The sequence below is a fragment of the Aureobasidium pullulans genome (assembly GCF_000721785.1).
Source record: "Aureobasidium pullulans EXF-150 unplaced genomic scaffold scaffold_14, whole genome shotgun sequence".
Classification (NCBI taxonomy): Eukaryota; Fungi; Ascomycota; class Dothideomycetes; order Dothideales; family Saccotheciaceae; genus Aureobasidium; species Aureobasidium pullulans.
Window position 1 is genome coordinate 446,100 of NW_021941034.1, and position 25,087 is coordinate 471,186.

The 25,087-nt window shown below is 49.8% G+C and overlaps 14 protein-coding genes across 14 annotated transcripts; 6 read left to right on the forward strand and 8 right to left on the reverse strand.

Moving 5' to 3' along the window:
- The first annotated feature begins 604 nt into the window (after positions 1-604).
- On the forward strand, positions 605-2,598 carry M438DRAFT_347297 (uncharacterized protein). The gene is made up of 3 exons (XM_029905868.1): positions 605-1,256; positions 1,310-1,407; positions 2,035-2,598. The coding sequence occupies exons 1-3, from the start codon at positions 642-644 to the stop codon at positions 2,438-2,440; spliced, it is 1,119 nt and encodes a 372-aa protein (XP_029758727.1). The 5' UTR covers positions 605-641; the 3' UTR covers positions 2,441-2,598.
- A 356-nt stretch (positions 2,599-2,954) lies between these two features.
- Positions 2,955-4,239, reverse strand: M438DRAFT_300653 (uncharacterized protein; the record flags this gene model as incomplete). Its single annotated transcript, XM_029902075.1, has 2 exons — positions 2,955-3,676; positions 3,735-4,239. The coding sequence occupies 2 exons, from the start codon at positions 4,237-4,239 to the stop codon at positions 3,096-3,098; spliced, it is 1,086 nt and encodes a 361-aa protein (XP_029758728.1). The 3' UTR covers positions 2,955-3,095.
- Positions 4,240-6,338: 2,099 nt separating this feature from the next.
- On the reverse strand, positions 6,339-7,035 carry M438DRAFT_53487 (uncharacterized protein). The gene has a single exon (XM_029910165.1). The coding sequence runs from the start codon at positions 6,799-6,801 to the stop codon at positions 6,421-6,423; it is 381 nt and encodes a 126-aa protein (XP_029758729.1). The 5' UTR covers positions 6,802-7,035; the 3' UTR covers positions 6,339-6,420.
- A 1-nt stretch (position 7,036) lies between these two features.
- On the forward strand, positions 7,037-7,645 carry M438DRAFT_53488 (uncharacterized protein). The gene has a single exon (XM_029910166.1). The coding sequence runs from the start codon at positions 7,097-7,099 to the stop codon at positions 7,526-7,528; it is 432 nt and encodes a 143-aa protein (XP_029758730.1). The 5' UTR covers positions 7,037-7,096; the 3' UTR covers positions 7,529-7,645.
- Positions 7,646-8,870: 1,225 nt separating this feature from the next.
- On the reverse strand, positions 8,871-10,133 carry M438DRAFT_347299 (uncharacterized protein). Its single transcript, XM_029905869.1, has one exon. The coding sequence runs from the start codon at positions 10,099-10,101 to the stop codon at positions 9,112-9,114; it is 990 nt and encodes a 329-aa protein (XP_029758731.1). The 5' UTR covers positions 10,102-10,133; the 3' UTR covers positions 8,871-9,111.
- Positions 10,134-10,890: 757 nt separating this feature from the next.
- M438DRAFT_367037 (uncharacterized protein) lies at positions 10,891-11,878 on the reverse strand (the record flags this gene model as incomplete). The annotated part of the gene is made up of 2 exons (XM_029907928.1): positions 11,663-11,878; positions 10,891-11,557 (listed from the first exon to the last, which is right to left on the reverse strand). The coding sequence occupies exons 1-2, from the start codon at positions 11,755-11,757 to the stop codon at positions 10,891-10,893; spliced, it is 762 nt and encodes a 253-aa protein (XP_029758732.1). The 5' UTR covers positions 11,758-11,878.
- A 199-nt stretch (positions 11,879-12,077) lies between these two features.
- Positions 12,078-13,825, forward strand: M438DRAFT_347300 (uncharacterized protein). Its single transcript, XM_029905870.1, has one exon. The coding sequence runs from the start codon at positions 12,253-12,255 to the stop codon at positions 13,330-13,332; it is 1,080 nt and encodes a 359-aa protein (XP_029758733.1). The 5' UTR covers positions 12,078-12,252; the 3' UTR covers positions 13,333-13,825.
- Positions 13,826-14,326: 501 nt separating this feature from the next.
- Positions 14,327-15,767, reverse strand: M438DRAFT_367039 (uncharacterized protein; the record flags this gene model as incomplete). The annotated part of the gene is made up of 2 exons (XM_029907929.1): positions 14,327-14,707; positions 14,770-15,767. The coding sequence occupies 2 exons, from the start codon at positions 15,765-15,767 to the stop codon at positions 14,404-14,406; spliced, it is 1,302 nt and encodes a 433-aa protein (XP_029758734.1). The 3' UTR covers positions 14,327-14,403.
- A 324-nt stretch (positions 15,768-16,091) lies between these two features.
- M438DRAFT_407234 (uncharacterized protein) lies at positions 16,092-17,293 on the reverse strand (the record flags this gene model as incomplete). The annotated part of the gene is made up of 1 exon (XM_029909888.1): positions 16,092-17,293. One exon carries the CDS (start codon positions 17,291-17,293, stop codon positions 16,253-16,255), a length of 1,041 nt encoding a protein of 346 aa, XP_029758816.1. The 3' UTR covers positions 16,092-16,252.
- Positions 17,294-17,582: 289 nt separating this feature from the next.
- On the forward strand, positions 17,583-17,968 carry M438DRAFT_53528 (uncharacterized protein). The gene has a single exon (XM_029910167.1). It carries the CDS (start codon positions 17,713-17,715, stop codon positions 17,905-17,907), a length of 195 nt encoding a protein of 64 aa, XP_029758735.1. The 5' UTR covers positions 17,583-17,712; the 3' UTR covers positions 17,908-17,968.
- Positions 17,816-19,824, reverse strand: M438DRAFT_322624 (putative 1,3-beta-transglucosylase, GH72 family). Its single transcript, XM_029902971.1, has 3 exons — positions 19,665-19,824; positions 19,456-19,592; positions 17,816-19,399 (listed from the first exon to the last, which is right to left on the reverse strand). The coding sequence occupies exons 1-3, from the start codon at positions 19,671-19,673 to the stop codon at positions 18,031-18,033; spliced, it is 1,515 nt and encodes a 504-aa protein (XP_029758736.1). The 5' UTR covers positions 19,674-19,824; the 3' UTR covers positions 17,816-18,030.
- A 733-nt stretch (positions 19,825-20,557) lies between these two features.
- M438DRAFT_407236 (concanavalin A-like lectin/glucanase) lies at positions 20,558-21,433 on the forward strand (the record flags this gene model as incomplete). The annotated part of the gene is made up of 1 exon (XM_029909889.1): positions 20,558-21,433. The coding sequence occupies exon 1, from the start codon at positions 20,603-20,605 to the stop codon at positions 21,431-21,433; it is 831 nt and encodes a 276-aa protein (XP_029758737.1). The 5' UTR covers positions 20,558-20,602.
- A 644-nt stretch (positions 21,434-22,077) lies between these two features.
- Positions 22,078-22,761, reverse strand: M438DRAFT_337070 (uncharacterized protein; the record flags this gene model as incomplete). The annotated part of the gene is made up of 1 exon (XM_029903951.1): positions 22,078-22,761. One exon carries the CDS (start codon positions 22,759-22,761, stop codon positions 22,078-22,080), a length of 684 nt encoding a protein of 227 aa, XP_029758738.1.
- Positions 22,762-22,974: 213 nt separating this feature from the next.
- On the forward strand, positions 22,975-24,973 carry M438DRAFT_300664 (uncharacterized protein). Its single transcript, XM_029902076.1, has 2 exons — positions 22,975-23,614; positions 23,666-24,973. Exons 1-2 carry the CDS (start codon positions 23,161-23,163, stop codon positions 24,781-24,783), a joined length of 1,572 nt encoding a protein of 523 aa, XP_029758739.1. The 5' UTR covers positions 22,975-23,160; the 3' UTR covers positions 24,784-24,973.
- Positions 24,974-25,087: the final 114 nt, after the last annotated feature.

Sequence of the window (25,087 nt, forward strand, 5' to 3'; positions counted from 1 at the left end):
ATCATGCGCTGCCGTGTCACCTTCGCAGGCGAGAGGGCCAGAATGAGCAAACAGAGCGGTCGTCGTAATCTAGATATGTCTATTCAAATTCTCCAACGATGAGAGACACTTCGTCGTCAATATTCGCTAGATCTCAAGAGACCACTACAAAGCCGTTTGGTTGCCTCACACATTCCACGCGATGGGGAAACTTCGGGCCACGTGTATGAGGCTTGATCAATATGTACCGCGACGCCTTCTGCATCACCCCTAACTCCCAGCTCAACGGCTTTCGCTTCCCGTCGACGCCATGCAACACCTTTTTGCGCCCCAAAGCCTTGCGATACTTCTTCCATGATATAAAGTTGTATGGAAGTGTGTCGAGCATGTTGCGACTCCATAGTCAAGAATTCTAGTCCACTCGGCAGATGCTTGCTTCAGTATGCAGATAAATCATAGGTCTTAGAGTGACACCCGGCCAGAACAGCTCGTTGTCGGGGCGGTCTATCGATTCACAACGTTTTATCAACGTCGAGATTATGGAGGTATGTATGGAGGCGTACAGGGATGCTTAAGTAGAAAATCTACTTCCTCGCCATTTCGTTCTGTTCTGCGTGTGTTTCATCAATCTTTCATACGTTCGTTCATACCTTTCGTCCAAGATGCGCAACATCTCTAGCATTTCTACCTTGGCCCTGCTGCTGGTTTCGGCAGTGGCTGGTAGTGTATCACCTTCTGTCGACAGCACTGAAGTTGAGCGCGCTGTGGAGTGCCAACCTGGATCTGGATCTTGCAATGTTGAGCTCGTGGACAGAGCTGTAACCAGCTCAAAATCATCAAGTTCTACACACAAGACAACTTCGACCAAGAAATCATCCTCCACCAAGAAGTCCAGCTCTACCAAGAAGTCAAGCTCGACCAAGAAGTCTTCATCGACGGCCAAGACCACTGCAAAGACTACCCTCAAGACTCAAGTCAAGATTGTAACGACCAAGTCTTCTACAGTCACTTCCTCTTCGAAGAAGCCTACAACATCATCGACTGTAAAGACCACCGCAAAGACCTCAAGCTCAAGCAAACCTGTTTCTTCGAGCTCGAAGTCAAGCTCCAAGGTCTCTTCCTCATCAATCAAGCCGACCACTGTTGCCAAGCCTGTCTCTACGACCAAGGCCGCAGTTGTCAGCATCAAGACCACCTCTAGCAGCTCGAGCTCGAAGAAGATATCCTCGACAAGCAGCAGCAGTAGCAAGAAGATTACTTCGAGCTCCAGCTCCTTGGTAAGATGCATCGGCAGATTCTGATTTCAGCAGTATACTAACATGATATGCAGAAGCCTACTTCCTCTTCTTCAGTCATCAAGACTAGCAGCACCAGCAGCACTTCTTCAAAGGCAACTTCGACATCAGTCAAGCCCTCATCAACGACCTCGTCAGTAACCATCTCGTCTTCTAGCCCTCTTAGCACATCCATCACTGCTGCGGTATCAACCTCTACCCAGCTTGCACTTCCCTTGTCTATTCAGCTGTCTTCGTCGAGCTCCCTGGTTAGCTCCGCTGCAGCATCTTCTACCATTGCTGCCGCCGCTGCTGCTTCATCGAGCAGTGACTCATCTTCGTCGATTAGCAGTAGCTCATCCTCGTTGATCAGCAGCAGCAGCTCGTCGTCTCTGATTAGCAGCAGCTCGTCAGTAGCTAGCAGCTCTTCGTTTTCGTCGAACAGTAGCTCGGCAGCAGCAACCAGCTCAGCTTCTCTCAGTAGCAGCTCAGTGGTCAGCAGCTCGTCGATCAGCAGCAGCTCTTCTTCATTGATCAGCACTAGCTCTTCGGCAGCTGTCAGCTCGTCCTCGTTGATTAGCAGCAGCTCGGCAGTCTCTACCTCGAGCAGTTCCGTCGCCTTTTCTTCGAGCAGCTCTGTCGCTGACGCAGCTGCCACTGCTGCCTCATCATCGAGCAGCTCTGCTCTTCCGTCTTCCTCGACATCTTCCTCTGCTTCTATCACATCATCTTCATCATCCACCCAACCTTCCTCAACCAGCACACTCACATCTTCCTCCAGCAGCAAAATCGCCTCTACCACCTCGATCAAGCCAACCACTAGCTCTTCCAGCAGTGTCAAGCCCACAACCTCTTCCACCAGTAGCAGTGTAAAGCCCACCACTAGCTCCACAAGCAGCAGTGTCAAGCCCACCACCAGCTCCACATCCTCCACCCCCACCACCGCTTCATCCTCTTCATCCTCATCTTCCACCTCCTCCGCCGCCGCAACAACCAGCAGCAAGACTTCTTCCTCTTCTTCTTCCACCTCTTCCGCCGCAGCAACTTCCTCAGCAGCAGCATGCAAGCGCAGAAGAAGAAAGATCAGAAGAAACGCCGCCGCCGCCGTCGAAACCCCCTCAGCTCCTCTGATGAAGATTGAAGATTTGCCGGCCGGTGCTGTGCAAATGATGGACATGATGAACTAAGTGCTAAGCCAAGAAAAAGGCTTTTCGTTGATCGAAAATGCTTTGTGGGTTTTGTTCTCATTTGATTTTTTCTGAATTGGAGACTGTTAATTTGTAAAGATGTGTTGAGGTTGAGAGATAAGATAGATATATATCATTGTGTGTTAATTTTGATACTATTTGTTTACTTTTTTTGTACGTTATAGGATCCACTTCTTGTCGTGCCATCTCTCCTTTTGTCAAATTTTGTGAGGCACACACACCCTCCTTCCTTTCGAGATATCGGCCATCTTCTCTTCTGGGTGATCTGTCAAGTCATGGCTTCATTCTCTTAGCTTGCATCACAGTCATCATCTCATCATTCCCACAAGCACCATACACGAGATACGAAGCACGAACGACATGGTAATGAGTAAAAGATTTCATGAGAATAAGAAGTAGATATAAAAGGCCGTCATGGAGAATCATAAAGTTCGTTGTGCACTCTCAGAGCGCAACAGAAGAGAAAAAAGACCATTGTTGTGGCCGTGGGAAGGAGCGATCGAGAGAAGGTAGAGAGCATGCAGCAGGTACGTCGGTCGAACCTGCGTTCCAATCGTTTTTGTGCGATTGGTAAGAACGACCCAGCCGTCTCGACTAGTAGCTCTTGTGGACAATGCCAAGTTGAGCCGATGGCTCAGCCTCTGCTCTGGGGCTTTCCAACATCGTCAGGTGAGAAGTACGCAGACTCAGTCTTGCCCTCCTCGATATCATGTCTTCCTCTTCTCTGCCCCAGCTGTTCAGCCGGTGCTTGCATTGTATCCTCAATCCCTTGCTTTTTCGGAGCCGCCTCGATAGCTTCAAGCTCAACAGGCGGACTCAATTGCGTATCGTCGAGCTCGAAATACTGATTCTGCGGCGATATGGGATCTTGCGGTATGTGCGAGATAGGACGTTGGTGGTTCTCGTAGTGGCCGAAGTAGTCGGGTTGATTGTGGATGGGTGAGTGGACGGGTGTGACGATGGGGCTGTTATTGTTGTATGGGCGTGACTGCTCGAACCAAGAGACGCGACGTTGTTCGTCTGGTGATGGAATGCTTGCGAGCTGAGGAGAGCCGTTTGCGAAAATGGAGTCGCGGGTGAACCATGAGTGACCGATGCTGGGGGGATTGTTGATGCTAGGCGCATTGCCTACGCTTGGTGGATTGCTGACGCTGGCTGGTCGACTGCCGCTCGGGCTAACGTTGAATGCCTGAGTGGTAGATGTCAGGTGTTGTTCTGGTGATGTCTGTCAGTATGTTTGAAATGCCATGTTTGAACTGGTATCTGAGCGTACCGGCCGTGTCTGGTCTCTCAGGAGCGGGCTGTTGGGGGCGATCATCGACCTCAATCCCTTCTGCATGTTCTGGGGAGTAGATGGTCCTTTGTTGAGTGTCTTCTTCTTCAACCGGGGAGGGCATAGACGGAGACCCTACTCCCCGCCATACATTGGGATCCGAATAGAAATATCCATCTTCGTTGATGTAAGGTCCCTCCTTGGGTGGTTGTTCGATCTTACGCGCCCGCCGTTTGCGCTTCAAACACCACAGAATGCCGATTAAGACAAGAGCGATACCAGCTATACCTCCGACTACTCCACCAGCTATCGCACCAATATTGTCTCCAGAAGATGAGGAAGCAGCTGAGGGCGTAGTTGTCGCCGCTGCCGTAGAGGTAGCAGCGGCGGTAGCAGAAGTCGTTATGAAAGCTGAAGCCACGGCTTCATCGGTGCTTAGACTTGCAGCAGTCAAGTCTTGCGTCGGACATCCGCTCGAGCAAGGGTTGCTCTTGCAGCAACCCATGAAAGCTGGATCGGTTCCAGCACATGTGTACCAATTACTATCGGCATCGCATGTTTGGTCCGGAAATGTGCCGTATTCGGCAGTGTCGAAACTCGCCGGTCTGAGGTTTTTGGTTGGACAGCTTGTGGTCTCGTCGCAAGGATCGATGCTGCCAGTACAGCATCCAACGAACCTGGAGCCAGTCGTGCAAGCGTACCAGGATCCACCACTGGGACAAGAAGGGTCGAATGATTGGCGCGGCCAAAGATCGCGATCATAGATCAGCGCCATTGAAATGGTGTAAGATGGGTTCCGAAAAGAGTGACTGGAAAAGGAAGAAGTGCAGAAGGCATTGACGTACTGCGACCTACCTATATACTTTACGGCCGCCCACCAGTACGCGCAAAACCAAATGCCTGAGACTTTCCGAATTAATTGCTGGAGGTACGTGCAACCATCAAGGCCCTGGTTCCCGAGACGATGAAGACTGCTCGAAGACGCAATGTGAGCCTGGCTTTACCGTACGGCCCGTACCATGGCTTCTAGGGCTAGTGATGGTGTGCATGGAAGCTATATTTTGACCACCATGAGGTGTCTGGGGCTTGCTGTGTCGGGGCAGGATGATCCGGTGTAAGAACTGGCTTGCAGGCACGACAGCCACTGGCCATGTTTGTCCACTTGGAGGACTTGATCGCGATAGACAAGACATGGAGAGTCACTAGAGAGGAAAGGCGGATGGCTTCGCGAAAATTGACGACGTGTGTTGCGCGTTTCAGAAATGTGGACAGACCAGCTGCTTTGCTGCTGTTCAGCTTGTCAACAAATCTCCCTTTACCGAGCCATATTACCTATAAGCCGGTTCGCATGACGAAAGAGCGGGAGGTCATCAAGATCTGTAGATGCTCGGCTTTGTGCACCAATCGTGGTAATCACCATCTTGAATATGCTGCGATGAGATGCCGATGAGGGATCGGTTCAGGAATCAAACTTGGAGGTAGACAAGGCAGCCCAAACAGCCGGAGGTCCTTTGATGAGGCTGCAAAGCCAGCCACCCCGCACTGTGCTTGGACAAACATTCACGCCCGTCTGAGGCGACGATTTTCGAGTGAACACCGTTGTTTGTGGATCTGCACGCGGATGAAAGTCGAGAATGGCTTTCCTTGTTCTGTTCCAATCATGAGAGACAGATGTCTAGTCTGGCCTTGAACTTTGACCTTATCTTCAGAACTGGACGAAGAGGGCTGTTTCACCTGCAAGTCCTTCTAGTCATGACAGTACACCGACTTTTTTCCAGACTTGCAGATGCTAGTCATATGTACGGGAGCGTAGAGGAACCCTGGCGTGTCTGGAGCCAGCAACTCTGAAGCCTCAGAACATGACCTCCCCGTGTGCTAAACTTTGTCACGCGCACCCTGTAGAAATGCACAATGTTTTTAAGATCAGTGCAGCCCTCCGCTGAGAGTGTGATACTCAGCGCCTCTCTGCGGACGACTAGAGAGATCTTGAAACATTGTGCATTTCTACAGACCGAATAACCCCAGGCATGACCGTGGGAGATGGCTAGTAGAAGTGACTGAATTTAGCACACGGGGAGGGACCAACGCCAACATCCCAAACTTTCCGAAAAGTTCTCTATACCAATTTCGAATCTAGAGAACTTAGTTATCAGCCGTTTGTAAACACATCAATAAGCTGAGTGGCGCAGCGGAAGCGCGCCGGGCTCATAACCCGGAGGACCTTGGATCGAAACCAAGCTTAGCTAATGATTTCTTTTTGCAATTTTCCTAAGATCGGGGATTTTTTTTGTCTGAAGTCCAAGATGAAAGGCTCTCTTTAGAGACGTTTGAACTACACACGACGTCGCTGAAAGCTCTTTTACGATACTAAGCAGTGCTTGCGGAGAGTCCATTTGATATTGCGACTATCTGTTAGACTATTGCGCAATCTACGGTATCTCTACGGTGGCAGATCTTGCAGAACCCACTACTGCAAGGCACAATACTTTTGCGTTTGCTTGATCTGTCCGTTCAGAGGGCAGTATACTTCTTATTTCACTGGACGTGATTCAATATTGCTAAACATTGTGCCTTTGGACAGGCCTTGAAGCACCGTGACAGGGAGTAAGAAGTCTGGTTCTGGTAAGCTAACTAGCAGCATGTTTATATTACGTATACTGTCAACCATGTATAGACCATCCGCCTGTCAGACACCCGGTGTTTGCAATTTTCCTTTGGTCTGTGTTGGCGGCAGACTAATCAACGAGAGTGTAGGGACGTTGCTCCTGACGGGACCCAGGCCATCGTGTTGAACTTTGGCCGGCTGGTCGTTGCTCACCTGTTCCCACCGTTGTTGAAAAGGCAGGAAGGATGCGAGCAGCACGAGATCTCCGGCTGATTTTGCCCTCTGGTAAGATGCGAGGATGTTGACGTCCAGGGGGTTCTGGGGATACGCAACAGCCATTGTGGCAGCAAAAGTTTCCATCTGGGTGGAGGTCACCTTTGCGGGAGTGTAGCGCAAGGCGGCAAGCATGTTGTTCGCCTCCTGGCTCTGAGTCGAGTTGAGGTTGCTATACTTGTCAACCATGAAGAAGTTATGCTTGGTCTTTAACCAAGGGTGGTCAACGTCTGCCTTGAGCGCGAATTTGGTGCGGGGGGCACTTGTGAACGTGCTGGTCGAAGTGTGTTTTCTCTTCGAAACCTTGCTTGTGGTCTTGGTTGTCTTTGTGACACAGTTTTCGCGACTTGGAGGCTCTTTGAGGACTCTGCCAGCCTCGACATTCCAGACGGAACGGTCAGCCAGGAGTCGCTGCAATCAGAGTTAGCCTCGAACCAAAAACACGACCGCAACCTATTTTACCTTGATTTTGTCAGCCCAAATCATGTGGTTTTGGGGCCCAGCCTTTACAATCTCCGTCAAGATGTTCTTGCTGAGTGTCTTTCGTCCTTCGATCACTTTGTTTCTGCCCCAGCGGGCACTGATACGGCCACTCTTGGCCGTGTGCGGTTGCCACTTGATTTGCAGGCCCGAGCACCACTCGAAATCTGCTGCTTCCCATAGTCCTTCGGTCGTGAAGATGTCTAGGCCAACACTGGCCATGGGCTTCATCAAGTCAGACAGTCTGAGCATAAAGACCTTGCCGATGTCGCCTCTGGTGTGGCCAATCACCAGGAAAGATGCAGTGGTTCTCTGTGATCTTTTTGTTGGACGAGCCAGGCCTGATCTTGTTGTCGGCCTCAAGGGCCAGGATGAGAATGCCGTCATGGTGCCAAGTGTGATGCACCGTAATACCCGGAACACCTTGCTAGTGTAGTCTTACAACATTGGCGATGTTGCGAGTATTACAGTCTAGCTCGTTAATTAAGTAGCTCTCGTCCGCGGGGCCGTCGTGTGTATGCGAGAGCCTTATGCGAGGTATCTAGAAGAGAAGCAAACTACTATTTAGGTAATAGGCTAGGACTTATCTAGTCTACTAATCTAGTACATTAAGGCAATAACTATACGGTAGCCTAGATTAGTAAGCAGCTTACAATTAACTATAATAAGCTCTCTTATAGCTAGTTCCTAATTGTCCCTATTAAAAGATTTAGTAAGTTAGTAAAATTAGTGTAGTTATAGTAGATAAGCTATCGGCTATCTTTACTCTTATTAAGGATAGCTAAGATAGTCTATATGTCCCTTAGTATAAGGAAAAGCTTAACCTTACAATCTATACTTAACCCCTAGGTGATTGTAAGAGTATAAAGGTATGTAGCAACGTATGAAGTCCCGCTAGTGATATGGTCACTAATGGTGAAGACTAATCGATGCCCCGAGTATCGGTGTCTTCGAAAGTAAAGATATACTTGTGTGTGCCAAGCCTCGCTTAGAGGCTTGGGCTTCGTCGTAGAGGCCACCCTGGCCTCTCCGGTAACAGTGATTAAGTTAATTTAAGCTATAATAAGTTACTTATTTGTTTAGGGGTTCTACTATAAGCTATTTAATTTCTATAGTATATCTTCTAGGTCTTATGCATTTTCTATTACTAGGGAAGAGTAGTTTATGTAGATTTATACAAATTATTTTAACTTAGTAAGGATATTGTTTACTAATATACTATACTTAGGGGCAATAACCCTAGCTTTATTACTAAGGCACTATTCCTAGTTAGCATAATTAATAGTAAGTCTCTTAGCTTCTATAGAGCTTTAAATCATATAAACTAGGACATTGCTACTATATAATAAGATAGCGCTATTAACCTATTCCTACTTAGTATAGCTAGATTTAGTAGGGTAACCTTATCTACTTATCTAGCTATTAGCAATATTTAGTAAAGACCTTAAGGAGTTACCCTAGTACCCCCTAAAAGTAGTAATAGCCTCATTAGTAGTATCTAGGATAAAGTCCTAGGGTTATAGTTTAGTCTTAATCTAAGTAAGGAAGATAGGGTCTCCTAGGTAGATTTGACTCTCGATACGTGAAAAACTCTATAAATTTCTTTTGCTAAAGGCCTCTAGATTAAAGCTAGCTTCTACTAAGAAGGTAAGCTGTCTCGAAAGTGGAAACGACGGCTAACTTTAATCTTAATTCCGAACAGGTAGTTAAGATTTATGCAGCAGAAATTTAGATGAAAGAGCATTTAATATTCGTTCCTAATGGAAGGAGAGACTGTTTGTCCTTTCTGTTTATGTATGTCAAGCTCAAAATCAAAGTACTGCTTGAGAGTCTTCCATATGAGCCTCCCTAGCCTGTTGTAACGGCTTGTCAATTTGATCTTGTCTTGTGATTAGAGATGCCTGGACCTCGTTTTCCCTGTCAAGGTTCCCCCAATTCTGAAGCCATTCGAATTTCCATGTCGACATTGACGTGATGAAGTTGGGGTTTGCCGGCTGACATCGTTTGTTGGTCCATTGATTAACGATCACGTACAGCACCACAGATCCTGGCTGCCGAATCTTTCATAATGTGCATCATGATATCATGGTTCAACACGCGTCCGCTCATCCTCATCTCAGTTCTCCAAGCTAACTCCTCCTCACCAATGGGATGAGGAAACTTGACAGGCACGCGAATGCCGTTGGCAACCTGTTCGGCTTGCTTCTTCGCAACCCACTTCTGCTTGAATTGCTCCAGATCCTCGTACCACTGGAGGAACTCAGGTGTGTCAAAGTCTTGAGGATGGAAGGTTGGGGGATTCTCGCCTTTCTTGCGCAATTCGGTGCTCATCTCGTTGGCGCAGTCTTTAGGGATACCGGAGCCGAACATCGTGTTCTCCTCGTTGTATCTTGCCAGATAGGCCTCTTGGTTCTTGTTGACGCAGAAACCAATGACGAGCCAGTCCTTGAGGACGTTTAGGTGTGTAGTGTCAAGGTTGACATGCTTACCGTCCTCGCTTCCGACTCCAGTACCATAGGCGAGAGCTGGTCCCTTGAACAGCTGATGAGTGGTACCATCACACAGATGGTTAACAGCTCTGTTCAGCGATGCGCCGTCGAACATGGAAGTGTCGCGAACTCGAACGGTGATTCTGAGAGCAAGCTTCTTGCCAGTCTTTGGGTCTTGAGGAAAGCCCATGGCGTTAGTCTGGGCGTGCTTCGTGGAGCCGAAGCTAGGGTCGAAGTAATTGCCGACGACTGGGCACTGTACTTTTCCGGGTCTGATGGGCATCCAGCGAAATTCAGGCTTGGAGGCTTCGAAGGGGAAAGTAATAACGCGCATCATGTTCGGACCAGGAGGTTCGCGAGCGGCCTTGAAGGAGCGGCACAAAAGCTTGTGAACTTTCCAATCGTCCTTCTGACAGACGGGACCGCAGTAATAGATGTTCTCGCAACTGCCACAGAGTTTGCCAGGCTCAGAGCAGACAGCGCAGTGGTTGTTGATAGGCGCCATGGTGGCGTGAGTCATTGTGATGTGATTGTGATGACAATGGTGTGTTGTAGTTGCTAAGATGGTTTGATGTTGGTGAACTGGGAGAAAGTATAACGTTCAGATCTTGTCTATGGGGATGAAGTACAGAAGGAAGAACTTACTGGGTTTTAAGTTGAAAGCAAAACCGATAGTCTGCGATGGAAGGGGAGGAATGTCGGGGTGAAGTCGAGTTTGAAGGTGGAAGAAGGAGAGTGACGAAGAGTAGAGTTGGATGTGGTCAACTCGAAGTGAATGTGGTTATGTGCGTGTTGGCGTGTGTGCATTCGTATGGAATCTTCTTCAAAATCCACTAACCTCACTTATTGTGACCAACACATACACTACCGGAATCCCAGCCTTGATGTAACCCAGTGCAGGTAGCAGAAGGGAATGCTCGAAAGGGACACTGTCAACCATGTAAAGACCACCCGCCTGTCAGACACCAGGAGTTTGTAACTTTCCTTTAGTCTGTGTTGGTGGCAAACCAATCCAATCCGTTTGTAAGACAAACAAAAAAGACCGATGTATTGACGCAACTATACTCTCGAAGGGTTCGCTTTGACTGCTGTTGCTTACAATCAAGCCAAATCTCGACAATCATAAGATGATTAGCAGATACAGCAAGCGGGAGTTCATGAAGGGGCACATATAGAACAAGTAAATTTGATGCAGGGCCAATTCTTTGAGTACTTCAAGATCCTGTGGAAATGGGGGAATAACAGAAAGCAAAGTAACGCCGTGATTATCGTGTTCCCAATGATGGGTAGTCGTGACAGGTACAAACAGTTACATGTCCTCGCGGAAGATGCTGCGGCGCTCGCTGGGTGAGTCGGCAGATTGAGCACCAAGACTTTGTTGGTTCTTGTGATGCGGCTGCTTCTGGACAGAAGCTCCAACAGTGGTGTCGACAGTCGGGCGTGAGCCGTTGTTCTTGAGGCTGCTGCGCTCAGCGGTATTGTCGCCGAATGGGTTGGTTCCGTGCATCTCCTCATCGTATCTGGAGTCGAGTTCGCGTTGACGACTGGCAGCACGCCCTCTTGTCTCTTCGATGCCCCCGACACCAACGCTACCTCCGCCGTATCCATGTCCTCCGTAGGGTCCCGAGTTCATGTCTGGTGAGCCCAAGTCATGCTCTTCGTAGTAGCCATCGCGGTTGACGCCGTAGTCTGCCTCATTGCCGACGCGCGAGTCCCAAGCCTCGTCAGGATCCAGAGGGCCAAACCCACGGTGTCCACCTCTTCCATAACCACCGCTGGGCTCGTATGCTCCTCCTGACGATCTTCCACCACCGACACTGCTCTTCAATGCGCCAACCTTATCCTTGATCCATCCACCGATGCCTCCGGCTGCTGCTGAGGGTGCGACATAGGAGTTTTGTTGTCGTCGGCCGCGCGTGAAGGGGTTGAGAGAGGGAGCGGGAAGGCCCAATCGTCGGGCACGGTATTGTGTGAAACTATGCGCGTTTCACATGTAAGGATATCTTCTTCGCAAGGACGTCCATCTCTCGAGCTCTTGTACCCGTATCCATGGTCGGATGAGGGTGGAATACGAGACTTACATTATCCATGCGCAACCGCCTATGACGATGAAGACAAAAGCGACGAGGAAGAAGATGCCCCAGCCGGATAGGCCGCGGTCGGGATCGCTTGCCATACTTTCTTGATTTCGTATGTCATGCGATGGGAGATGATTGAAAGGACTGCTGTCGTCTAGCTTGTACTTGTGGTGGAAGGCATGAAACTGGCAAGTCAATGGCTGCTTACTTGGTGAGGCCGCTCTCTGGAAGGGCTCAAGGCAGCCCGCAGCTGTATTGAACGCTATGACGGACGACGAGGGCCGAGCTTCCGTTAGCCGCATTTGTGCAGACATGTGCATTCTTGTGCACGGCGATAACGGCATTAGTATCAATCTCCCAATCTGACACCATTCACCTAAGCGCCTGCCTAATCTTGGTCTTGGTCTTGGTCTTGATCCTGAGCCTTTGCTGACGAGCTTCACATCTCACCGAGATTCAGACAAGACAGCCCACAAACTCTCTCCACTATCCTATATCCTCTTTCCCAACAATTCCCTTCGACGTCCCCTCTGCTCAGGTCACAAAATACTGGCGCGAAACGTTCCAGGTCGCAGCATCTGATCACCAAAATCATGGCATCTGCTCGCCATGTCGTCGTCTCGACGGCCTCAGGAACCGGCCAGGCACAAAAGTTCTATGAAACACAGTTGACGGACACTTTCAAATCTCTTGGTTTCAAGGAAGATGAACACTTCTTTGTCCATCTCACTAAGTCTGAGGATACCATCACGGAACTTACGAGAGATGTCTTTCTTCCCGCTGCAAATAAGGGAGCTGTTCTTTCCATCATCTTGCTTAGTGGAGATGGCGGTGTCGTGGATATTATCAATGCCATCTTGACTTCCTCCCGAGGCCCGGACTTTGCTTGCCCGGAAATCACACTGCTACCACTAGGCACTGGAAACGCACTCGCGAACTCGCTGGGTGTCACAGCAGACGATAGCATGGGGTTGACGACATTGATGCAAGGAAAATCGCGACCACTACCAATCCTTCGAACCACTTTCTCTCCAGGCTCAAGACTACTCGTCCACGAGGGCAGCGAAGAAGCCGAACTCCACAGCTACAACGGCAAGCCGACCATTTGGGGAGCTGTGGTGTGTAGTTGGGGTATGCATGCTTCTCTCGTTGCAGATAGTGATACGACCGAGTACCGCAAACATGGCGTCGAACGCTTCCAAATGGCAGCGAAAGCCGCGCTCTACCCAGAGGATGGCTCATCACCTCACAAGTATCGCGGTCGTGTCTCAGTTCTACGCCGATCAGAGTGGCACGAGCTCGATGAGAAAGAACATGCCTATGTCCTTGCAACCTTCGTCTCCAACCTCGAAGAGGGCTTCACCATTTCACCCGCCTCGAAACCTCTTGATGGCAAACTGAGGCTCATTCACTTTGGTCCCATGTCCGGCGATGAAGTGATGAAAGTTATGACAAAGGCATACGATCAAGGCAAACACGTTGAGGACGAAAGAGTGCGCTATGAAGAAATTGATGGCTTGAGAATATCCTTCGACGACTCCGAAGAAGACGGCCGCTGGAGAAGAATTTGTGTTGATGGCAAGATCATCCGAGTCGAGAAGGGTGGCTGGGTCGAAGTCACCAAGGAAGACGCACATGTCCTTGACATCGTGTGCGGCGCTGAGCATGCTTGATTGCGATTGATACCCACAAAGCTAGATCTGACGATTAACGAATACAAACATGCCATTCTCGATTTTCACAACGATTAATCACAAAATAAAGCCCCCATAGCGCTTCAAACCTCTGCTACTATGGACTTCTGTATTACAAGAAGCAAAAAAAAGGACCTCCCAACCCAACTCCCACCAACCGTCTTTATTTCGCTCCGAGCGGGCACGGATCAATTGATGAGAGCCAAATTGCTCAGTCGTAGACGGCCCAGCCTGGGCTCGAACCATTGCGCTGGAGTGATGAACAAGCCACCACACCATTGGACCGCTACAGAGATTGAGTTGGTTTTGGGCTAATATGTAGGTTGTGGTTGAAAGTGAAGGCATGGTTACTTGGGAGGTAAGTGAGTGAACCAAATCCTTACAGTGAGAGAGAGAGAGAGTCAAGTCGTGTGTAATGTTGGATTTCAAGAGAGACTCACAAGTGAAACACATTTCTGTTGAAATCATACCAAACAGCCAATCCTATTCCTAGAAAGCTGTCAAACGTTCAATCAACTCCAAAGTGATTATGGCATGTAAGGGCTGCAATCATGCGGTCGAGAAAACTCAGGGGCTTTGGTCGTTTGTCACTCTTGATCTTCTTGTGATCATGGGTACATGTTGTTCTCAGGTGTGCGTGTTGTATTCTACCTTGTCCTCTCCTAGTGGCACATTCCTGACACTATCGTCGAAGCTGCTTCTTATCTCTGTCTTGTCTTTGTTCCAGATATCGAGTTGATAACGAGAAGGAGCCAGTGAGCAAATATCCACTGTGTACCGAAACTATTCTCTGAAACACAAGTGTGCTTGTACGCGGCATAGAGCATGAGATGGGAGATTCCAAGTGAAGAAAAAGGAGGATAGAATGTGTTTCAATCGCTTATTCTATCTTTCCTGGGCCTGACTACCTGGTATGAATCGCATCCTGCTTCTTATTTGCTCTTCCTGTGTATGTTCTTTTGTCCCCTCATTTCTCTGACCTAGCCAAGCTTCCCTTTCCTTCTTTTTTCAAGCACTGCTTTTGGCTTTTAGCCTGTTCTACCCCTTCATCTAGAGATGCTTCAACTCAAAGCCCTTGTCTTTGCACCAGGCGTAGAATCTAGCTCTGGTGATCGTGTCCAGCATCTTTCCTTGCAGCTCCTTGATGTTTTCCTTGTGCTCTATGACCTTCTTGTCGTCTTTGGTACAGGCTTTCTTGAGTTCAAGTTCAGCGAGACACTGTTGATGAGTATCAGCGAACGAGGGGCGCAGGTCGTCTTTGATCCAGGCGCAGAATGCTTCGAGGTAGCTTGAGAAGATCGGAAGTCCATCTTGACGGATCACAGCTACGGTTCCAATCGTCTTGGCCCTGAATCTGTAATGGAATCAGTATGTGTTCGGACAAAGTGTTGATATAGACGAGTAGGGTGTGCTTACCTTTCGGGGATCTCGCCGAAAGATTCAGAGTGCTTGGTCTCGAGGTTCAGCATAAGGAGACCGATGATGGAATTCGCACCTTCTGCTGATGCTGCAGATTCGTGTGGCTTGTCTTTCTCAGAGCGCAGCATAAGGGTGAGAGGCATGCCGAACAACCGTGCTACGGTAGAATCGGGTCCGAGAGTGCAGAGGGCACCATGGTTGGTAGGAGGAATTTCGAGACCCGAGAAGCGCTTTGTGGATGTACTGTTGTCGATGATGGCATCTCCTTGGATGAGCGCACCCAGAAGGCGCTCATTTCCATGGATGACCAAGATGTAGTCCATGATGGCTCGGAGGTCGGTCGGGTCGGCATCATTCCATTCGAGGAACTCTTCTGTATCGCTGTCGTCGCCGTACTCAATGTCTTCCTCATCACTGCCTTCGGCTTTGTCTTCCTCAGAATCGCTGTCATCGAACTCGCTGGGGTCGGCCTCGCTGTCACCATAATCCCTGACGACACGTCCGGTAGACTTGGACCTTATTCCACTACTTGAGCAGTAAGCAATGGCGGGTCCCTTGAAGTACGAACAAGTCTTGCCGCTCAGAGAATAGATGGATTGGTTCATGCCGAGGCTCTCACGGAAGTGCATGTGACATTGAAGCAATATGTCGTGGCGCAACTCTGTTCGTTGAAGCGGGTTCTCATCAATGCTGACTGGCCAGAACTGCTCGCCGGAGAAGAATGTCTCTCTGATAGCACCAAGGCTGGGGTGGTGGCCAGACATAGGTAGCCAGACAAATTTAGGCTTGTCGGAGTCGACAGGAAAGTAGATAGCGCGGCGTTTTTGGCTGTCGGGACGCTGCTGGAAGTTTTCGAAAGATGCGCAGAGAGTGCGGTGAAGGGGCCAGTCGAACTTCTGGCATTCTTTGCTGCAGTAGTAAGAACGGCCACAACGAGAACAGGCCTTGCCAGGACGAGGGCAGACTGCACACCGCTTTTTGTCATGTGGTTGCATGGTTTGTGAGATGGTGTTGTTCGGTAACGAAGGAGATCTGGTGATGGAATATCTGGAAGAAAAGAGAAGGCGTGCCTAGCTGTGTTGTGATGGGGATAAGAGGCGATTGGCTGTCGTTGAGCGAGGATGTAGTAAGAAAGTTGAGAAGCAGAAAAAGACCATCTAGCAGTGCGGCGAAGAAGGCACCCAAGTTCCTCTCAAAGAGTGAAACTCAACGTGAGATCGAAGCAAACGCACAGCAGCAAACGCGCGAGTTATGACAAACGAGAGGGAAATAGCACCAATGATCACTGAGAGCGACAAGGCACTATGGAACTATTGATGCATGCATTGCTTACTGACCGAAGTTTCAATCACTCGCTTTCACTTCACTTATCTGTTCCTCCCTTGATCATGCCGTTACCTCCATCTGCATCATGAGCCACCCATCCGAAACGGCGACACCACACGCGAGCGTGTCATCTTCGAGTATCCCCTGCCATCATTTAGAAGTGCTCCAAATTCAATCCCTCCTTCTCACACCAGCCATAGAACCTCTTTCTCGTGATGCGAGCCAGCATCTTCTGGCGCAAGTCAAGGCAGAAGTCTGCCCGCTTCTTCCATCCCTCACTATCGGCGGCAGGGTCAACATTCAATTCTTCAGCAATTGACAGGCGAGCATCGGTGAACAGTGGTAGTAGATCATGCTCCACCCAATTGCAAAATGCCTCCAACTGAGCAGTCTCCAGCGGTCTACCATCCTTGCGAACCACTATGGCGTCACCTAGACTCTTCTTGATGTAACGTTCAGGGATCTCAGCGAAGTGGGAGGCATCTGAATTCTTGTTCTCCAGGTCCATCAGTAGAAGGCCTGCAGTCGAGTTGTAAGAGTCGGAGGGCATATCTGAACGAGCTGCTTTGATAATCTCTTCATATTCCTTCGACGCGGTCGCATCTGCAGGGATTTTGAACATGATCATAAGAGGCATACCGAAGACATAGGCGATCTGAGACTCAAGGCTAAGAGGCACTTTGGTTACACCAGGAAGACTTTGCAAAGTGGCTGAATCGAAGCGACGGCCACGTTTGCTCGACTCTCCATGGCTGAAGATGACGCTGCCGTGAAACGGTTTGCCAGGCTCGAGCGGTCCCATGATCCAGTTGTTGATGGATCCGAGATCTGTAGTGTCGAGGTCTGTGCACACAATTGTCTCTTGACCAGCTGCATTCATCTTCATTTCTGATCCATAAGCAAGGACAGGGCCTTTCCAAGATGTGCAAGTTTCGTCGTTTAGTCTGGAGAGACTCTGATTGACCGCAGAGCCATCAGAAGCGGAATTTGCGCGGTAGACCAGCACAATCTGTGGGTTGAGCTTCTTCATGTAGACCAAGTCCTCATCGATTGTGATTCTTTCTATGCTGCAGTTCGAGTTTTTGAAACACTTCTTCTTGATTCGCTCAAAATCAGGTTGGTTGGAAAGCCGATCCGTCTCTATCCATACGAAGCGTGCCTCGCTTTTGACGGGAAAGAAGATGGCACGGCGCATGTTCGAGTTGGGACGGCGTTGAAAGTGCTGGTAAGTCTTGCAAAGGGTGCGGTGGACAGGATAATCCACTGTCTGACATTCCCTGCTACAGTAATGGGAACAATTGCAGACAGAACATGCTTTGCCGGGATGAGGAGGGCAGATGACGCATTGGTGCCTATCGTGTGGTTCCATCATGATAATGCGGTGTTGCTGAATGCGTGGTCCGACTGTTGACTGAGTGTGTCCAAGAAATAGGCCGAGGAGTGGAGTGCTACAAAGGGAACGCGGAAAAGGTCAGAATAGGACGGATTCGTTTGCTTATAGAGGAAAGGCTAGTTCCTCCTGTCATCGCCAGAGCTTTCTTCTCGATCCTGCGTGTAGATAAGAACAAATGATTCCGGTTCCAGGGCCATCTCTGCAACCACGTCTACGTTTTAATGCAACATCAGCTGAAAGAAAAAACCATTCGTGTTTCAAGAAACAAGGGTACCAGTCGCAAGAACATCCATCACGCTACGCACGAATCAGGGAGAAGGTGTTGTGCAAGAAACAAAACAAAAGTGGTATTGTACGTTGAAAAACAAAACTGCCGTAGCTCAAGACCGGTCACCGTCCAAGCCTCTTTATTCTAGTTGGGAATGAAACAAGGCATGAGAATGTTATGATACACATGAGGAAATGGGGTAAAAGGAAAAAGGGTGAAGATCCAGCGTCACCCCTCGTCCGTTGCGAAGAAATACATTAATGATCTCGGCTTACAGGAAGAGGAGCGAAGCAAGGAAAGCACCAAAAGTTGCGGCACCCGAGGAGACGACCATGGACGATGCAGCACCAGAGCTGGTGGCAGCGGCCTGAGAGCCAGTGGCAGTAGCGGAGCCAGAGCTGGTACGGCTGGCACTGGAGCTACCACCAGTGCTGCTGCTCTGGCTACCAGTAGCTGAGGCGGTTCCAGTGGGGGTAGAAGGAGTGTAGTTTCCAGCAAGACCAGGGCGGTTGCTGTCCTGCTCATCAAGAACAGTGAGCTCGAGGTCGTTGATCTGTTGGCCGTTGTAGTCGTAGACAGTGGCGGGCATGGCAGTGTTGGTGACGGACACAGTCTTTCCCTGGTTGGGCTTGGACAGACCGTTGTTGATCATGTCATCAACACCATCGGGACGAGCGGGAAGGTTCCAGCTGTTGTAGAAGGTGCTCTCGGTGATGAGCGAAGGGTCGCAAGCGGGAGCCTTACGGCCAGTAGCAGTGCTGTTTGCGGAAGTGAGGAGGTTCTCATCGAGCTTGGCGTACTGAGTGGCCAGGTAGTTGTAGTCCTCACGCAGGTGGACCTCGTCGGCGCTGGTGATGTTGACAAGGCCGTAGTCGTTCTCACCCTGGGTGTACTCGTAGACCAGACCACCAGACATGACGCTCATCTCCTCGCCGTACAGAACAGGCACGTTGGTGAAAGTGCGGGGCTTGACGAGGTTGCAGCCGTACTCGGAGAAGAAGACGGGGATGCTGGTGTTACCGAACTGGTCGACAAGCTTGTTGTAACCGGACTGCTCGAATGTCGAATCTCCACACCATTCATAATCATTCAGGCCGAAAAAGTCAATCTTTGAAGATGTCGAGTTAGACAGCTCACAACCAAGGTACTCCCAAGTGTCGCTGAGCGATGAAGCAACATCGGCAGCCGAGTAACCAACGCCAATCTCTCTGTCGACGTTCTTTGCGATGTAGTCCTTCATGTCGCGGGTGACAGCGCGGATGTAGGCAGGAGCCATGCGGGCGCTCTCCTCGTTGATGATTTCATTTCCAGAGAAGAATCCAAGAAGGTTGGGGTAAGGTGCAAAGGCCTCAATGATGCTGAAGACGTGGGTAAGATAATCGCTAGTGTAGGTTGTCCAAGGGGCAGTGCGATCAATGTATGAACCGTAGTTTCCGTTGTTCACGTCGAGAAGCATGTAGATACCGGCAGCGTTGAAGACGGAAGCGCACTCGTCGTGGTTGAGATCGGCGATCAGGTTGTAAACTCTGATAGTGTTGACACCAAGGCGTTGCATAAGAATCGCATCTCTCAAGCAAGCATCACCATCACTCAGAGGATCGCTAGTGTCGCTGACTCCAGATGAACCGCCGGGTTGGTAGCTACATGACCGTTAGATATGCGCCTTGACAGATATGGCGTCATGATCAATACTCACTCAACACCAACAATGGAGAAGCGGTTCTTGCTCGACCCGGTGATAAAGTTGGAGCCCTGGACAGTAAGAGGCTGAACTGCTGCGGCAAAGGATGAGAATAGCGAGGCCGCTGCCAGAGTGGCGCCCGAAACAGATGTCTACGTTTAGAGTCAGCATACGCGTCTTTGAGATAGTGGCATTGCGCTTGTATTGCGCCTTGATGAAATTACCGTCTTCATGATGATGTTGGAGAAATTTGGGATGATTTTTCGAAAGCGAACGTGAGGTAAACACCGGAGGAAAGAGCGACTATTAAAGAGGAAAGTCCCAGCCTTCTCACCAAGTCAACACAGCAAACGTGAATCCAAAACCTTGCTATTCTTGAAAAAGTGGGAGTACGAGGCTAAAGAAGTATCCGGGCCGCGGCGCCTCTTGGAGCAATCGAAACCAAGCGGCTTCCTCTGATTGGACGGGAGATTACATTTCACTCTGAGACAGATTGCACGGACCTCTGCCGAGCCAATGCCGACCGGATCGTCGAAGAATATTCGCAGGCATATGCAGATACTCGTATTGCTGGTCACATCTACTTCCAGAAAATCCCTATCGTCAACATGGGCACTGTAACCTTCACCAATGCTTCGGCTACCACGGTTGACGGCAAGCTTGTTGATGCCTGGAATGCGAGAAACAATGTCATCGATCTCGTACAGGATGGCCATAAACTTCTCGCCAGTACCATTGAGGACTCTTTTATCAGCGTCTCCTATGTCGGGAAGGGGCGGACATGAGCAGCAAAAGGGAGCAAGCGGTCAGATCCTCAGTATCCAGAAGGAATGTGAAGTAGGAAGGAAAAAAGCAATTGGCTTAAGGACTACAACAACAGGAGGGTGATCAGAAGGTATTGATTTAGTAACAATGGAAAGACTTTACAAAACACTTATCACTTGCGTACCTGTTTTCTTGTTGATGTCCTGTTCCGTCAAATGGCAAAGCGTGAATAACTCTCATCGATGACTCGACAGAGCAAATTTGAGTACTATACAGATGAGTCTGCAGAGTCAACACATACATATATAAGTGACATGATACGGAAAAGCTTTCTTCTCTGTCGACCTTACAAAGATTTCTGATTTATCTTCTAACAAAGCAAATCTATCAAGTCATCATGAATATCCTTGCCGCCTGCCTTGTTGGCTTGTCTTTTGCCAGCACCGCCTTCAGTGCTCCCATTGCTGCTCCGTACGATCGAGCTTTGATCTCTGACGCCTCCATTCTTACTGCAAGAGATCCAAATGGCACTGCTCTTGGGTCAAAGAGAACCTCCTCAGCCTGGTCTGGCGGTGTGATCGAAGGTCTTGACCTGAAGACTGTGACTGGAACATTCATACTCCCAACAATTACCGACACCACACATTTCGACCTCAACGGGAACCAGACGTTTGGCATTTGGGTAGGCATCGATGGAAGTGCCGGGGAGGGCTGTGGAGGTCTCCTTCAAGCAGGTGTCTTCCTCGACACCTTCGCTGGCCTAGCCACTTACAAACCCTTCTACGAATGGATTTCGGATCTTCCGATCCATGAACATGCCCAACTCAACCTCTCGGGCGGCGACAGTGTGACCGTTACAGTGACCGCCACGTCTGATACCAGCGGTTCCGCCCTGATCGAAAACAACAGCAAAGGCACCGCTTTCTTTCTCCCATATGCCAATCAGACAAAGCTATGCCAGCCCTATACCGCTGATTGGATCGTGGAGAGACCAAGGGCTCATTTTCCAGGTTTTGACAACTTTCACCTAACACCGCTTGTCGATTTCGGGACTATTACGTTTACAGGTGCTTCAGCTACCACTACTGATGGACGTCAAATCGATGCTTCAGATGCCAGACTTCAGCTTATGGACATGGATATCTCTGGAGGCGATCTTCGTCTTACTAATGCCACCATGGATGCTTCCTCTATTGTCGTTACTTATGTGGGAAATGGAAAGATATAGTCAAGAGTCTGGGAAAGGGATTAGGAACTCGGCGATGGAAGCGATGCGTGCACTAGAAAGAAAAGGAGGGGCTGTGATGGATGCTGTGTCCCTACCTAGATGATAATACGGTCAGATTTTGCAATTCTCATCAGTTTAAACTTGATGCTTGTTTGTCTCTTTTTGCAATGGTGCATACGACAACGTACTACCGAATCTGGAGGCTACCCGTGATGATGCTAAGATTGGTTTAACAGCTACACGCGTAACAAAGTTCAGCACAACACGGGGAGGAGTATACAATAGCCGCCAGGCTCTTCTCAACCATAATCTTAGCTAGTGGGTACCGTAGCACACTCCGGAGCTCTTTGACCTGAGGTTGAACCGACAATGAATAGTGAACAATGACCCACTTCTATCGCCACAACAATGTGAGTATCTTCCTCCAGGTAACGATTGAGTGCTTCGAAAAGTGAATTGCTTCGATAATGACTCTCTTGAAGCGCTTTGGAAACTCTCCCCTCAGAGGTCACCAGTCGAGCTTTTTTTTGGCCCCATAAGGTCACGGTCTTTACAGTTCTCCATTGCTCATGGTCCAGATCAATGGGTTTTGAACACTGTGGCGAAGGACAGCTCTTGCAGAACGTTCGAACGGAGAGCAATGCTCAGACAAGGTCGAAAGGACGTTTGGAGCCGGGAGTAGATTGTGGAGTTGCGCGGGAGAGCAAGTCATTCACGATGCGAGATGAGAGTGCAGCGCGAGCAGACTCCTCTTGAGCATAGTCTATCTCGATGGCGCTAGGCTGAGGTGTCTGAAGCGGTTCAATAGGCTCAACAGACTGGACTGGCTGAGTGGACAGCTTGACCATAGCCTGGGCAACGCGAGAACGCGAAGGAGGAACAAAATCTGGCGTGATCATACGACACAGACGAAGGATGTGAGGGTGCTTGTTGGGCTCGAAAGCATCGAAAGGCAAGCTGCCGTGGAAGATAGCTTGCATGACAGTATCGTCCAGATCGGATTTGAGAGACTCCTGGTTGGCAACCTCGGCAGCAGCATGGCTTGTTTTTGACAGCAAGGGCTGCTCGATGCGCTGCTCAATCTTCGTCTTGAGCTCATCAGGGAGTTGTTTCAACTCTTTGTCCCCAGCATTAGAGGACTCATCATCGAGTAGAGTCTGCAGATAGGTCGAATAGGGCTCACAAGCAGCGAGGTGAGCAACTTTGCGGGCGACTATGTTTCTTGCCACTTTCTTATCATTACAGTGTCTGCAGATGGCCATTGGGGTTTTGGCGCCATCTTCGAGGGCTTCGAATTGACGAGAGATGTAACCTTGTTGCGGAGGCATGATTGGATGTGAAGTGTTGATGTAGAGTAGACGAGGTTAGCATCAAGAAGCCTTCACTGTCGGATGCGAAGGAGTCGATCTCGCGTCTTGGATGCACCTGCACCGCGTTTGAGAATGGAAGCTCGGACCCGACTTTCACAAATTATGTCATCAGTGGATTGTTGTGCAAAAGTGCATGATATGACGATGATTGCTACAAAGTCCGACTTTCCGAGCTCGACCAAGTGAATATTGCCGTCCTTCGAATCACTTCTACGCCCTCGATCAGACGTCGCCTTTCACTAGATCAAGGCTCCAACTCCGTCCCTTCCACAACAGTCTCAACTCCACAACTCGAGTCTTCGCAACAACCACAACTCAACAATCAGTGGCAACTTTCAGCCATCAACACCAGCAACCATGGACGACGAACTGATTGCCAACTTTACCGCCATCACCTCAGCAACTCCTGAACGCGCCCGCCAGTACCTCACCTTGACCGATAGCAACCTTGAACAGGCCATCCAACTCTTCTTCGACAGCGATGGTGCCGACATGGGCGCCGCCATGCCACAGCAATCCACCCAGCCCGCTGCCCAACCAGCATCACGCCGATACAACGAGGACGACAACGGTGTTGTTACGATAGACTCAGACGACGATGACGCCGCCTACGAGGACGATGAGGCAATGGCAAGACGCTTGCAGCAGGAGGCTTACGGATCCGCCGGCGGTGAAGACGATGTCAGAGCACCCATGGCAAGAACTACTGAGACTCTCGTCGGCCCTGGCTCTAGATGGGGTCCTGCTGGCGATGATGAGGATGACATCAACGCTGCCGTCGCCGAGCAGATGCTGGCACGTCAGAGAAGAGGTTGGTCATTATGCTTGCGACGGCCTCGATAGCCTGCTAATCTTGCAACAGCTAACACACGACCCGGTATCTTCAACCAAGTCTCTGTCTGGGACGATGCGAACCCCGGCTTCGCCACTCCGTCCGACCCAGAAGCCCACCGCCGCAACCTTGCTCGTGCTACTGGAGGCGCCTCCGAACAATCTTCCAAATCAACTCTGCTCGCCGAACTCTTCAGACCTCCCACCGATCTCATCTCGCCACTGTCGTTCCAGGACGCTCGCGACGAAGGAAAGGAAGAAGAAAAATGGATCATCGTCAACGTTCAAGACCCCTCCATCTTCGACTGCCAGGTCTTGAATCGCGACATCTGGAAGAATGCTCAAATCAAGGAGACTGTCCAAGAGAACTTCATCTTCTTGCAATACTCCAAGGACGACCAGCGCGGTACACAATACGTTCAGTACTACTTCCAAAACAGAGACAGCGATGACGCATACCCTCACATCGCCATCGTCGATCCCCGAACTGGTGAGCAAGTGAAGGTCTGGTCAGGCGCCCCCGTCCCAAAAGCCGCCGACTTCCTCATGGATCTGCACGAGTTTCTGGACCGTTACAGCCTGAGTGCTTTCGCAAAGAATCCGGTGGCTACTCGTAAGCCCGAGAAGAAGTCCAAGGACGTTGACAGAATGAGCGAGGAGGAGATGTTGGAGATGGCCATGCAAAACAGCCTGCAACAAGGCGGCGCAGCACTCAAGGACGACGATCCTGATGCTCTTACCAAGGATGACTCGAACAAGGGAAAGAGCGCAGCCGTCGATCCAGACGCCATGGACATCGCCGACACTGGCGTACCAATCCAGAACGCAGAGACAGAACCCTCGTCATCACAGGCAGGTCCTTTCGCCCAGATTGCTTCCGACAGACCTCACACCGAACCCACAACGGATTTGGCAGCGACAACTCGCATCCAGTTCAGATATTCTGGTGGAAGACAGGTCAGACGTTTCGGGCTACACGAGGAGGTGCGCCGCATGTACGAGTGGCTCAAGGCATCACCCATCGAAGGCAAGCAAGACTTCGATTTCGAGCTTGTCTTCATGGGCCGCAATCTGATCGAGGCTCTGGATCAGACCATTGAGGAGGCTGGCCTCAAGAACGGCTCCGTGATGATCGAGTTCCTGGAATGAGATGGTCTCGAGATAGTCTGGAGATCCTTGTCGAACGCACCTGCGAGAGAGATGATGGATCCTAACGTAATACGCTGGAGGAAGGGGATATTTCTCACGCAAGCTGCATACATAGACGGCATTGAGGGTACTCTAGCTAATGCATAACGTATAATCATGACAAAACGTATATACCTACCATTGAGTACTGCTTAATCGTGAATGTGCCCGAGTCGCGCGTTAGTTGAGTACGATCGAAGGGTCAATCTCATCATAGGTTTACCACGAGGGGAGCAAAACATAAGATAGGTATGGATTACACTAT